A 14911-nucleotide genomic window follows, 5' to 3' on the forward strand; every position below is an offset into this window, starting at 1 on the left:
TAAGAATTCATAATGTGGGTTTTCTCTGACTTATACCAGAGAATGCAGTAACCTATTTAAGGTTACATGAGAACTGAGAATTCTTTTAAGGTTCCTGGAAGTCAAAGAAAAATTTACCTTAATAAATCCATAAAACTAGGGTCATATTCAACTGGCACATAAAACTAGCCATAAAAAAATTAATGAGTAGCACAATCTTAGAATCATAGAATCATAGAATCATAGAGTTGGAAGAGACCACAAGGGCCATCGAGTCCAACCCCCTGTCAAGGGGGGTTCTGAAACTTCACTCAGAAGTCAGTCCCCAAAAGTTGAAAGGTACATACTAGCAGCTAAGTATTAGTCAATGAAACAATTACACAAAGTTTTCATTAGTCCACTTCCTGTTTTGCCAAATAGATGACAAAAGGTATACATTACTCTTCAACGATTCTTCCCACTAAATAGGAAAAGGAGACTGCTACTTTTCTAAAGTCTAATTATATTCAGCCTAGAAAATCTAAAAATTTACATCTGCCTCCTCAAAGGAATTATCTGCATGCACTTCAGTGCAGAACCATCAAAATATACAAGCACAAGTACAGGAACTAATATCTCACCCTTCATGGTGATGGATGATGTTAATTAAAGCTTTATTTACTAACCAATGCGTCCCCTGGGCAAGAACAATTTTGCAAAACCAAATGTGCCCTTTTTCTACTATCAGTCCTAAAAGTTGTCTTTCAGTTTAATGTAAAACAATCGATGACTGAGAACAATATGGCCTGAGTTTGAAGACACAACTGGGAATAGCAAGAGCTTTTTACCTATATACTGACTAGTGTCCAATTTAACACACAAAACAAACCTGGCGGGTAAAATAAAGGCCACATAATCAGTCTGGGTTCAAATTTTCCCATTGCCATTGCAACGTATGACAGTACCTGAAACCAAGTCAAACCGTTAGTCAGTCTAGTACAGTACTGTTTACTCTAACTAGAAACAGTTATAAAAGGGAATGGCGGCTGGTGTTCACTGACACTGGTGGGGTGGAAAGCAGGGAGGCCAACAGTAGGTGGCACCAGAACCAAATGACTGGGGAGCTGACTAATTCTAGCTTTGCCTCCTCCCTGTTGAGTTCTGCAAAGGCAACACTGAACTGAGCGCTAAGGAGGAAGAAGCTAACTGCCAGTCCCACCCCGTAGAGCGGTTGTAATAAGAAGGCAGGTAGGCAGACTGCAGTTGGCAGGGCAGCACCCTACTGGCTCTAATGGGCCAGCATATGCTGCTCAAAAGTCTCAAGCAGAAGTCCTTCCTGGCTCTGCTACATAAAGGGAAAGGTCATTAGCAGAGCACCAGTCCTGAACACAGAAGGTCCCAGGTTCAAACCCCAGCGTCTCTAGGTAGGGGTGGGAGAGACCCTTGTCCAAAATGCTGGAGAGCTGCAACCGGTTAACGTGGGCAACACTGAGCTAGCTTGGTCTGACTCAGTATAGAGGAGCTTTCAATTATCTTTATAAACCAGAGATATTGAAACTAGGAGGAGCACAACACTGTGCCTTTCTTTTGAACACCAAAGTACTTGCAGATAGACTAACCCATCAAGTGCTCTACTATATGCTAAAAGCAATAAAACTGACCATGATTAAAATGAAATTTAAAATATAATGAACAAAATTCGTATCAGTCATGATGGCTACATATGCTAATCAATTAAGCTCAATCATTAAAATAATTAGTTTGTGGGGGGAACACATTTGGTACAAACACCACCACCATGTAAGTTATAAAAACAATTTATTCTTAGTATCTCAATCACAGCATCTTGTGGTGTTTAACTCAAATACTGAGACAGAACAGGCAACCAGATTTTTTTCAATGGATCGACATATAATGGGTAAAATAAATAAAGTAATTAGTAGCATATTCGATTTGGCGGCAACAACAACAATAAACATTTTCACTCCTACATTGGAATACCAGTAGTCATCCCTTCAAGATACAGTGGTACCTCTGGTTACAAACTTAATTCGTTCCGGAGGTCCGTACTTAACCTGAAACTGTTCTTAACCTGAAGCAGCACTTTAGCTAATGGGGCCTCCTGCTGCTGCCGCGCCGCCGGAGCCCGATTTCTGTTCTCATCCTGAAGCAAAGTTATTAACCTGAAGCACTATTTCTAGGTTAGTGGAGTCTGTAACCTGAAGCGTATGTAACCTGAAGTGTATGTAACCCAAGGTACCACTGTACCCGAGGTACCACTGTATCTACTATGGTCTTACTTAAAATCCATAAAAGGCCTACATAAGGAGGGTCAGTATTTGAAGGTAATGTGCCCTGATGTGATCTTTCTTAAACTTGCAACATCACCACAAGAAATACATGCTATTCATAGCCATAACTATGTTTGTGGACATCACTGCCAGAAACCCATTCCGTCAGGTCACAACAATGAATGGCCTAACACCAAAAACCCTTCAACAGTTACAATTGCCAGTTTATTTTGACATCTCTGTGCCCAGCACTCCACCCTTCATTTTCCATCCGGCATAGCTTGAAAGGATGTTACCATCCATTTAACTTATTTTCAACTCTGGTTGCGATAGATGGCAACCCAAGTTTAGCTCCGAGAACAGCAGATATGTCCTACTTTTCTCCCTCAAAAGTTCACCCTGCAAGATTTCCAAATGCGATTTTGGCCATTTCTCCAGAGCTTGGCCTCATGGAATAACCGAACTAAGACAAAATCTTCAACACAATGATCTCCAGTTGTCATTCTTTGCTAAGTAATTTTTTGGAAACTGACAAACTGGTGTTTAAACAGTTGCTGTTGTTTCTAGGAGAACCAATTGTTCAATATAAAACTCAAATATCTAAATGACTGGGCTTGATGCATTACTTGATCATCAAGCCGCCATTTACATTTCTGGAATCTGCTACCAAAAAACCTCGGCTGCTCCTTCTGACTCGGAAACTTCACCTAGTTCAAAATGTAGCAGCCATTATTACTGATGCAACTAATGGTTGCCGGTTAGTTTCCAGGTCAATTTCCAGGTGCTCATTTTGGGGTTCAAACTCTAAATAATTTAGCCCCCCAATATCTGAAAATACCACCTCCTTCCCTTCAGACCCCCTGGGGAGAAGGACTCTTGGTAGTTCTACTGCCCCTAGTAGTTCAAGGTGATGGTGTCCCAGGAGGGGGAACTCTCTGTGGTAGCCCAAAAGCTGTGAAATTCGCTCCCCAGAGATGCTTCTGAGGCCTCTATTAAATGTCCCTAGCCTCTGACACCTGAGATACATATTTTTCAGATCCACCCTATCTTTGTGACTATAATTTGTTTTAAATAGTTTCAGTGTTGTAGTTTTAAATTGCTATAACCTGTCCTGGGACCTCATGGTGAAATGTGAGTAAGAAATTAAAACTGAAATAAAAAACTGAAGTCTTTCTCCAATGTGGGAGAGGGAAGAAGATATTCAGATGAACAGTTTAAGAGGTGAAGTGACGCCAGAGGTGGTTTAATTACCTATTTTTCACTTTTTTAGAAGGTGCATTAAAAGAATTAGGCCCCCTTATCATTAACTGTATTTAGAATTAAATTCTCAATCCTTTTCCTGCGAACAGATGACCTTAGAGTTATCTTAATTCATAAAGAGTATGCCAGACTCCCTCAAATCTAAATGTAACAGGATCCAAAATTGCTTTTGTTTGATGCAACTCATTACTTTTTTGCCACTGACAAAATTGATCAAGAATTTGCCTAACTTAAAAGCAAAATTAGAGTTATTAAAGTTAATGGAGCAATTCACAGTCAACACTGAGCAGGAAGCCATCCAAAATACAGTTGGTCAAAAAGGTAATAGCTAGACGTCATTGCCAATGCAAGATTTCTCAGAAAATTAAGGAATAGAAAGAATAAAGGATCACGGCATTTTACATGCACAAATCTTTCCTAGAGAGCTGTAAAGTGTCAGTGGTAACTTTCTAGTTTTTAAAAAATCTGCTACAGAGAACAGCCTAGAATCTACTAAGGTAAAGGTAAAGGGACCCCTGACCATTAGGTCCAGTCGCAGACGACTCTGGGGTTGTGGCACTCATCTCGCTTTATTGGCCGAGGAAGCCGGCGTACAGCTTCTGGGTCATGTGGCCAGCATGACTAAGCTGCTTCTGGCGAACCAGAGCAGCGCACGGAAATGCCATTTACCTTCCCGCCGGAGTGATACCTATTGATCTACTTGCACTTTGACGTGCTTTCGAACTGCTAGGTTGGCAGGAGCAGGGACCGAGCAACGGGAGCTCACCCCGTCACGGGGATTTGAACTGCCAACCTTCTGATCAGCAAGTCCTAGGCTCTGTGGTTTAACCCACAGCACCACCCGCGTCCCTAGAATTTACTAGGAAAACTTATAAATGCCATAGTCAAGCATTCAGTGACCCAATTCTAACTTAAAACAAAAATTTTTTCCCTTCCAGTAGCACCTTAAAGACCAACTAAGTTAGTTCTTGGTATGAGCTTTCGTGTGCATGCACACTTCTTCAGATACACGTGCACACGAAAGCTCATACCAAGAACTAACTTAGTTGGTCTTTAAGGTGCTACTGGAAGGGGGAAAAAATTTGTTTTGACTATGGCAGACCAACACGGCTACCTATCTGTAACCAATTCTAACTTGACGCTATGCCAAACCATGGCTTAGGTTGAACAAGCAGACTCCTGGAGCAAACCTCCCCCAGTCCTGTTGGAGCTGTGCTACTCTGAGCTAGCACTACACCCAGACTTGTGCTTTGTTTTGCTCCAAACAAAAACCACAAGCCAATAAACCAAAGATTATTTTTAGTTTACCACTCGAAGTTTATCTGAAGCAAACAAGCCATGAGCTGCCTGGGTATAGATGCAACCATAAGCCAAGTCATGGCTTAGTCATAGATGCTGTGGTGGCAGCAGAACCAAGGGAGGACCTCAGAACTTACCACCTTCAATGCAGGAACCTGCATATGTGCTTGGCTCCCCCTAAGCCATGGTTTGGCCTACCATTATGTGCAAATGGAGTCGTTAAGCCTTCTGCTACCCTCAACACTGGTGCATTCAGGAAACTGTCAGAAGGGAGAACCTACAGGTGCACCTGCCCCCCACATGTACAGTGTACACATGGAGAAATATAGCAGCAAGTACTTTAGGAATGGCTTGATAGTCCAATTTGTTACCCCTTGGCAAATATGGCTGATTGTGTCAGGGAACTGCCATCGGAGCCAAGGTAAGGCTCCCCAATGATGCCGGAGAGGGAACTAGCAAGGAGAGAGGGAGAGCTTCCGCTGGGGAAGGAAATCAAGGTGACAACAGGAAGAAAGGGGAGGCTGAGAGTACTTCGGAGGGAAGGCTCCGAGACTCTTCCAGTGAGATCAGCGGGGAGAGCACAGGACCTCTGCTTGGCACGCCTACGCTGCGCAGAAAGCTTCCGCGCAGAGAAGCTAGGAGGAGACTGGGAGTCAAGGAATTTCTATGTTGGAAAAAGTTTAGGAAACACCCACTGACGGATTCTGCCAGTGACTGAGACAGTCGAGTTTTAAGGGCTGTCAAGCCAGGGAAAGGTTTAGCCATACAACCAGCGTGTAGCAGTTGGTGGCTTACGCACAAGCAACCCCAATTCCCATTACAGATTGTATAGGGATGTGAGACAAAGCCTTCTCTGTAGTAATGTCTTGGTTTTGAAAATTCCCTTGCCCTGGTGGCATAAACAGCCACATCCCTGATGAACATCCGCCACTACTTAAGACATTTTTACTCGCCCTGGTTTAAGACGGATCTAGTTAGCAGCTCTGGATTCTTAAATATGAACGCTGTCAATTTTGATAGGTTTTCTGATATTTCATTTCCTTTAGACTTTATGGGGAAAGGCTTCCAATTCTGATCTTGTAAGAGCAGCTCCCCCCCCCCATTAAGCATGTACAGCATAAGTTCACTGTAATGAAAAACAAACTAAATGAAAAACAAATAAGATTTTCTCTCACATACGGAAAAAACTAAGGTCCATCTTTCTGTTTCTACCCCTGGAAATCCCATTGCTCTGACAAGCTCCTCCGCTTACATATTAACTGCTCTCATTTTTGTTCGGTCACAGAAGTAAAACTGTACCTAGGCTGAAACACAATATATAGATAAAATATACTGTGGGAAGTAAAAAAAAAACCACCTTGGTGAGTACCTTTTAGACCAGCCTTCCACAACCTACTGCCCTCCAGATGTACTGAGCTACAACTCCCATCAGGGGTGGGGGTAATGAATCAGCATGCATAGTGAAGGCGATCACCACCCAGAAACTGTAGGATGTAATGGAAGGAAATTTTGCTCACATAACCAAAATAACAGAGACACCAGGGATTAAACACAGAACCCTCTCCGGAAAAAGGAAGCCATAGCTTCCCCCATATAGAAGTTTATGGACTCTTGTAGTGCTTTACAAATCACTTTTATCACATGGGTTTCACAGAAGGTATCTGTGTGCAGGAGCTATCAGGAATCTAGCACACCTGGTTACATATCTTTCCTGGAGAATCCACCTTGGTTTTCAATTCCAATGTGTTTTCTATACGCGTCTGTCCACACCTGGGTTTATTATGAAGCCACACCCATAGAGGGGGGGACTATATCAAAACGACCTCCAAATTAACAAAGATAAAGCCACTCCAAGGTTGCCAGCAGCTCTATGATGCTTGAACCAGGAACTTGTTCTGTTCCCTAGTACCATTCTATTGAAAGCAAACAGCAGCGCACCAGAGCTGGTAAATAATTTGTCACCCTCTCCATTGAGGAAAGAAGGATTTGCCTGGTTTTATTGATCTGTTGCATTTGTGGTTTCCCCTTCCAGAAGGAGCTCCATTTAACCTGCCTAGTTAATTCCATTGCAGAATGTGATCACAGAATTGGTACCACATTACTTATCAGGGATATGTGCTTTTACGTTCTTTCAACAGTTGACAGGATAAACCGTGGTTCTTATACAGTAGATTCAATTCTTCCTGGAAGGAGGAGACCCATTTATACCAGCTGCTGACATAAAAGAGATGCAGTGTATCACGGTGGTATGAATAATGTCTTAGCTAAAAACAACAACAGCCAAATTAGGTTGGTGTTTGGCTATAAGAAAAGACACACAAACAAATAAATCAACATCCATCAAATATTTCCACTGGCAGCTAACATGCTCTCAGAGGACGAGAGATAGATGGCAAGGCAAAAGTGGTTAGACTGACTTTTGGGTAGCCATTTTAGCACTGTAACATACAGCTTTTATAATCACACTTGAGACCAGACCTTCTATTATTAATAAAACATACTGCACTGAGTTTGGAAGAAATGCCTGTGATTCTCCGCTGGAGAAAGGGGGGGAGAGGCAATTTCCATCAATTGCTCCTGCAGAACCCCATGCTCCAGGGGCCCCTGGAGTTCCCCCCACCACACACACACAGTTGTTCGAGGGGGTCAGGGGCCTTCTGTAACAGCATGGGAAACTGGAAACATAAAAAACCTCTGGACTGATGGTTCCTACTTATGTGATTCTGTGAAGGTACCTGAGTTGAAGTCATTAGGCTTTATTTCACATCACTGATACCAATGAATGTGGGTATCACATTGTGAAGCACAGAGAGCGAGAACTGAACTGTCTCATGTTTGGTCTCTCTAGGCTTATAATCACTAAAGGGGCTGTAGCCGATTGCTGAAACCTTAGGCCCCAAAGAATGGGCATCTTCTGGAGGACTGTTGAGACAGAAGGATTCACAGGTAATGCAAGTGCTGTGAAAAAACAGGCAGTGATTCCTAAAGGGAAGATCTTGTTGAATGCATGTTTTTTTAGCTTTCCATCTTTAAAAGACATCTTGATGGCTTTGCTGAGGTAGGGGTATGAAATATAGGATAAAATCCCAATTATCATTGTAGGTTTTCAACCACCACCGTTTCACCACAGACAGTCTCATGCTGTTTCTGAAATATACGCAGGCATCAACTTTGCCAAGTTTCTTCATTATTGTGGATCACCCAGTGGTATGGGTCAAGAGGAACCAACAAGAGGGCCTAGCTGGCAGCCAGGGCAGTCAAGCCAGGATTGGTGTAATATGCTCAAGCCGTCTTCCTGGCTGCTGAACTCTGCACCAGCTGAAGTTACCAAACCATCTTCAGAGCCATCTCCACAAACCATGTGTTGTTGTAATCTAACATGGATTTAGTGCAATTACTCAGGATGGTGTACATCTGGTGCAGCAACCAATGCAAAGCAGAAATTCCTATTACTCTTCCATTTCAATTACTCAAAGTCCTACAACTTACCAGATCAATCAGGCTCTCCTGTATTCTGTTGAGTGTGGTTCGAAGCCGGCTGCTGCTGAGTCCCAGTCCTGTCGTTTCAAACTGGAAGTGAGAAGGGAATTCTAAGCAACACAATTTGGATAGCATACAAATAATGCAAAGCAATTTTCCCATTTGCCTACATTCCATTGCCACATTGGATAAAAGCTCAGCATGACATGGTATTTCAATCAAAATTAAAAATGGAAAAAGAGGTGGGATGGGGAGGGAAGGCAGCAGCAACACACCCAACATTGCACTCATATAAGAAGAAAAACTAAGTTTCATACACTAGAACGACCACACACAATTCGTACCGGACACATGAATTATCCACTGTATTAGGGGATAATTTTTTTCCAGAATACTTTATATTGCACTTTGGGAAGCCTTGTGCTTTGTATTCTTTGTGAGAATGGCATCAAATGGCACCAGACACCTTTGCTACATGAAGAACAAATTTTTAATGTAAATCAGAATGAAGAACTGTACTTGCTACTTAGTAGCAATTACCTTCGTGCTCTAAGATAACTAGTTACATAAGGAAGATTTCCTTTTGAAAAGATTCAGTGAAGTTACACCTACACAAACATTTGTGATTATGAATCAAGCAGAAAATGTTCCAGTGTCATGGTTCACAAAGACCCAAAGCCATTCCATTAGAGGAATGAATTATACTAGCTCATCCTGTTGCAACTTACCACATTTTAAATTCAGTGGGAATTATAAGAGACCCAGACAGAGCTGCTCAGTTGACAAAACTATAGCGCAAGAACTAAGAAACATACATGCATTTCAAGGGTCAACTTCAACCATATTGTCAAAATATGGGTATGTATTTCACACCAGGAATATATTTGTCAGTTCAGGAAGACACTCCTTTGCTTTGGATTCAACAGAGCAGACCTTAACTATCATTCAAAAGCCACTCAAGCTAATGTACCTGTGCAATGGCCAAGTTACTCCCACTGGGTAAGTGGTTTGAAGTAAACAAATGGGCTTGAATGATGGAAAAGGCTGAATATTTTAAATAGCGTGCCACTGTTACATGGGCAACTGAATACGGAAGAACACTTAAGGCAATCTGTGTTTCTTTATAGCACACACTTCTGCAGTGTGCGGGCTGAGATGACAGACTTTCACTTAGAGAAGTTTACAATAAAATTATTAATGTCTTCGGTCTTCAAAGGTTCAAAAACATTTCCTTTTCAATTTAGTGGGATTGACCCTCCTCAATGGTATCCCCAACACAGGCAGCATATTGCGGGGGGGGGGGTGCACTCTATGGCCCTCAGGGGCCCCTCCCACACTACAATTCTATCATTATTTTATTCTACTGGCCTAAAGGGCATACCAAATTATTATTATTATTATTATTATTATTATTATTGGCAAAGTTGTTTGAAGTCTTCAGAGATGCTAGATAATCATATCATCTTTACAAGAAGGCTACATTAAATTCATAGACCCTTTTCGTAAGCTGTATGTTTCCCATGGGAACTGCTCTTCAAAAAGCCAAACAATAAGGAGCACTACAGTAGGAAACACAATGTTCAAAAATCCAACTCTTGCGCATTTACCTGCCTAGCACTGTGTTGTTCTCTGCTAGATGTGGAAAGTGTAGAACTGGGTAAAAGCTTTAAAATGCAAACAGGAGGTGCAAAGGGGGGGTGGGGAATTAAAGAAAGAGCAGCAGAAACAGCCAATGAAAATCAAGTCAATGTTAAAAAAACCTATTTGCTGTTCATCTCTGTAAACAACCAAATCTCAATGTTATTACTCCTGCCAAAAGAACAGCCCTAGACAATTTGGAACCATGTGTGGATCTGTCAAGCAAATAAATGACTGATTTAAGATCCCATCCTGTTAAAGCTCGTGGGGCACTTGATTCTAGTATTTGCATTGCTTCTGGGATTCTCGCAACATGGAAAACATTGTTCCTTAGTACTAATATTCTGAACATACCTTTCAGATTTGCAAGTTATAAATGAATAAACAAATGATCTGTGGCATGTGTGAAATGTATCCAGCTATTTAACACCTAGCTTCTCAATGCTGCGAGGTGCCTTCAGATTTGAAGAGTAGAGTGGGCACCGCCCTATATTCTTCTCCTAGTGTTATCTTAAAAGGAGCAAGAGAGCCTCATCCCTCCTTTGTACACTTTCAGTCACTGTAAGCAAAACAGCAGCATATCCCAGTACCGCTTGGCACTTACATGCCATTGATTTCCATTGGAACTGCAGCTTACTCAGTCCTTATTATTACCACACAGCCACTACCCTGCATGTCTCATCCAAATTCCTCTTATTAGTCTGCCTGTGGGCAAGCTTGTGTAGGGTTGTTGTTGTTATGGGTTTTTTATGAGGGTTTCTTTCCTTGTTATGTTATGACATATTGAGAGAGCCCCCAATTTATAGGAACACCATATCTGAAAAGCAATTAGCTGAACAAAATGAATTATTCCAGCGAAACCTCCATCTTCTCTCTCACAATATCACAAACCAGAAACCAATTTTTCCATAATCCTCAGATTGTTTCCTCATAACAACTTTTCTTTCTCTATGACATCTGGGAAGCAGAGATAGGTGTAAACCCTCACACAGACCTTATACCATTTATACTTCTAGAATTGCAAATTAATATTCCAGCTATCGCTACCCCCTTATACTATTCCCCTTCACCATCCATGCACGCACACTGATTAAACAGCAATGTTTACTTACCGTGTCATTTCGGCCAAAAAACATATATATTGCATACATGTAGTAGTCAAAAAGCTGGGACATGAAGTGGATCACATCAAATGCAATTGGCTTCAAGATGTTCATCATCTGCATGTATTTGCCTTCAAAGACAAAAAGGAACACCACAAAAGGTTCAACTGCCATGTTTGTACGCTGATGTCAAACCAGCTTTTATACATACTTATTATTAGTGAAATGTCCATACTCTACTGGTGATTGGTAAGGTGAGTACGAAGGGATGCTAGAGGACTGAGTGTCTGTGTCCATCCCATGAAAATACAATAAACAATCCATGCTGGGCCTGCCCATTCTGCAATATTGCCCGCCCCCCCAATATTAGACAGAATAGCAGCTATTTCCTAGCATAACTGAAAGCAAAGGTCACCATAGGTTAGGAGCTAAACCAGAGCTTTCCAAACTTTTCATGTTGGTGACACACCTTTTAGACATGCATCATTTCACAACACAATAATTCAGTTTTACTAGCAAACCAGAGGTTAAACTAACCACTTTCCAGCCCTGGGGAGCATTTCCACGCACTGGTGGAGGAAGAGGGGGGCAGGGGGAGCACACCGCCCCCGGCACCACAATCCCGGTGGGGTGCCATCATGGCTGCCCTACCCCCTGCGCTGGGTGCCACGCCCCCGCAGGCGGCGCATCATGCCCCCAGGACACGTGCCATGCCCCCCGGGACACGCGACAGCCACGCCCCCACCTGCTTGAGCATGAAGCTCTGCCACTGTTTCCACGACACACCGAAACACTGCAGCCAACACACTAACGTGTCGCGACACACAGTTTGGGAAGCTCCGAGCTTATTCCTTCTCCTCGTTGTCCCTGGTTATAAACAGTTAAGCTTCTTCCCAACTTCTTCACTCCATCCTAGGTTCCAATTCTTGATCATATTTAGGCTGTTTACAGACTAAACCTTTAAAGCACCTCCCCCTCACCCAAAGAATCACAGGAACTGTAATATACTCCTCAGAGAGCTACAATTCCCAGTACCTTTCACAAACTACAGTTCCTAGGATTCTTTTTTAGAGGGTGGGAAGAATGTGCTTTGAACATATGGTTGTGTGCACAGCCTAGACGTGTGGTGGAATGTTGCAAACTGGCATAGATAGGACAACCTTGCCGTGCAACAAAGTGTTGGCAGCGTGAAGCACTTCCCTGCTCAGGTTTCCAGCCCCTCAGCTATCAATCAGTATTAAAGAGCCATGGAGCACTCTCAATTCTCACTGGGCTGTTTTGTGGTCCCCCCACTTAGGTTTTATTTCTAATACTGTTGCTGTTGTTGTTTTGCACTTCTGCAAATTACAAAGGCCTGCTAATACCTCTCCTCGGATGTGGGTGGCACCTACATAAAAAGTGGCAATCACAGCCTGGACATCAGAAATAGAGGAAATGATAATCAACCTTGCAAAATCAGAACCCTGAAAGTTTAAGCACATTTATGGGGAAAAAACCATATCACCGTTTTTTAGCTTAAGGCAGCATCTCATTTATTATAATACATTGCACTAGCCCATTAAATCTGCAACGAAAACTGTTAAGGCAATGAAATGACCTAAGGATTTTATGTTCATAGATTACAAACATCATTCTAAGCCTTAGTAGTCTTGAACATTTCCTAAAATTCGGCTCATTCTCCCTTTTTCTCTGGGGTTGCACATCCTTGCACCTGTGAGCAGTCCCAACGTTCCTGATCACATTTATGGAGAGAAATAACATCTGAAGCTGTTGGTAACTGATATGTATGTCAACGATTTCAATAACACCCAAGATAATCCCATGGGCCTGGATTTTCCAAACATCTCTTTCAATAAGAACATCTACTTAACAGAAAGGCTAGAAGATAGGACTTAAGAGTCTATGAGGAAGACAAGGAACTCTTCCCTAAATCTTGCCCCTGTAAAATCTTTTCTCCCTTAGATGCCAAGAACATTTCTCTATCACTACATCACTCTGCATCTTGACACTGTGCAGGCTCCAGGAACATTTCTTCTTCATTCCTTCCATAAGATAATGCCAATTTTTAAAATCTCTCCTTTAAACTTAGTAGACAACCTTCTTTTTTTGCGCACTAAACAGGTATTTTGAAAAGGAACCACCAGAAAAGTCACCAACAGGACCATCAGCAGAGTGTGCCCCCCCCCCCAAAATCCCCTAGAATAACTAGAAGGGAAGGGAAGAACATTATGAGCAGCACTTGCAGTGAAACCAGACTTTTACAAAGATGCAATCAACTACACGCTTTTTTGACAAATTGTTTGCCATTGGCACATATTTCTTGGCAATCTGGATTCTAAAACAAGTGTGATATTAAGACTTCCAGGCAAAACTATATGGGGTGAGTTACTTTTTAATATTTAAAAGCCTGCAACTTTTATGTTTTCGGTTTACTATATAATTTGTCAAGTGCTTATGGAAGCGTTTAGAATGATTTCATGATAGGCTCTCACAGTAACAGGGTTTACATGGCCGTGGGTAATTCTTACATAGCATAGAATCCTACAGTTATGATTATCACAGTTAAAATTTCCATTACACGATGGTTCACTGCAAGACGTCTTTTCCAGCTCTCACAAGCTGGAACCATCAAGGGGAGGGGGCAATAGCTCACATTAACCTTATCTCAAATAGATCATGGAGGAGTTATCCAAGTCTGCCCTTAAAGTCTGGCAGAAAAAGAGATAACAGAAATGTATTTCTGCTTTGTGTTTTGTGTGAGAAATTAAGCAGCAGAACACATAATGAACCATATAGTAATATCTTAGAGGTGTTACTCAAGGTGTTTGTAAATTGCAATATAGCTTCAAGAAAAATCGCAGTGGCCCATGCAAGATTGATTTATTTATTTTCATTGCAATGTACTGCTTGATTGTAAAAACAACAACCAAAAAACACAAAAGCTCAAAGCAGTTTTTAAAAACCTCAAAGCATCCCAGATTTCTAAGTCAGTGTTCACTGCCTTTTTCGTGCTTTTTTTTAAAAAAAGGATATCCATGCATTTTACTCTTTGCATATCTTCACCTAGAAATTTCCTTTCATGCTGGAGTTGGATAATGCATGAAAAGCCCAGTTTAACAATTTCTTACCCTAACGTGTCTCACAGGGTTATTGAAAGTATATATAGATTCTACAAGACTTTTTGTGCAACAAAAGCACAACGGACATGCCAATTAGTAATTATCAAATACAGAATAGGGAAAAGCATTTTTAACCCCTTCCCCCGCCTTTAGAACACTGACACAGCAAAATATTTCATGGTAGGGTTAGTTTCAACAAATAACTTTTGCATATCCACTATTCTTTATTTAGGGACCTGTTTATAAAACCATGGCTGCAGTCCAAAGAGCCTATTAAGGCATATAAAGTTCAGGGATAGAATCACAGAATTGTAGAGACCCTGAGAGTCATCTAGTTCAACTCCCTACAATGAAGGAATCTCAACTAAAGATAACAGATGGCCATCCAACCTCTGCTTACAAAACTCAGTTGAAGTCTCCCATGACTACTATATTTCTCCTTTTTGAATGTCTGGTATTCTGCTCTAGGAAGGCATCATCCAAGTCTTCAGTCTGACTTGGAGATCCATAGCAGACACACACAGTAAGGTCACTGATGTTTCCCTCTACCACAATTTTTACCCATATACTTTCTATCTGCCTTCCATGCTCCAGGTCATTGATCTGAGAGACAACACTTTATCATCTGTGCTTTAGATAATGGATTCTTTCAATATTCCCTAAATACACTGGAATATGGCCAGTTCTACCCCATAATGGCCAACCTAGCTAGGGATATCCTTTAAAGAAGCTATGAAGGAAGGAAATAAAGAACAACCAAAGA

The 14911-nt window shown here is 41.7% G+C and overlaps 1 protein-coding gene across 1 annotated transcript in view; it reads right to left on the reverse strand.

The window, feature by feature from the left end:
- Positions 1-14911, reverse strand: part of VPS50 (VPS50 subunit of EARP/GARPII complex) — a 73726-nt gene that overhangs the window by 12278 nt on the left and 46537 nt on the right. The window contains exons 21-22 of the mRNA XM_081931234.1: positions 11039-11160; positions 8298-8378 (exon numbers count right to left, since the gene is read on the reverse strand). Of these exons, the coding sequence (XP_081787360.1) occupies positions 8298-8378; positions 11039-11160 (203 nt within the window). The remainder of the gene's footprint in view (positions 1-8297; positions 8379-11038; positions 11161-14911) is intronic.

Source organism: Podarcis melisellensis, assembly GCF_964234715.1.
Source record: "Podarcis melisellensis genome assembly, chromosome: 12".
Taxonomy (NCBI): Eukaryota; Metazoa; Chordata; class Lepidosauria; order Squamata; family Lacertidae; genus Podarcis; species Podarcis melisellensis.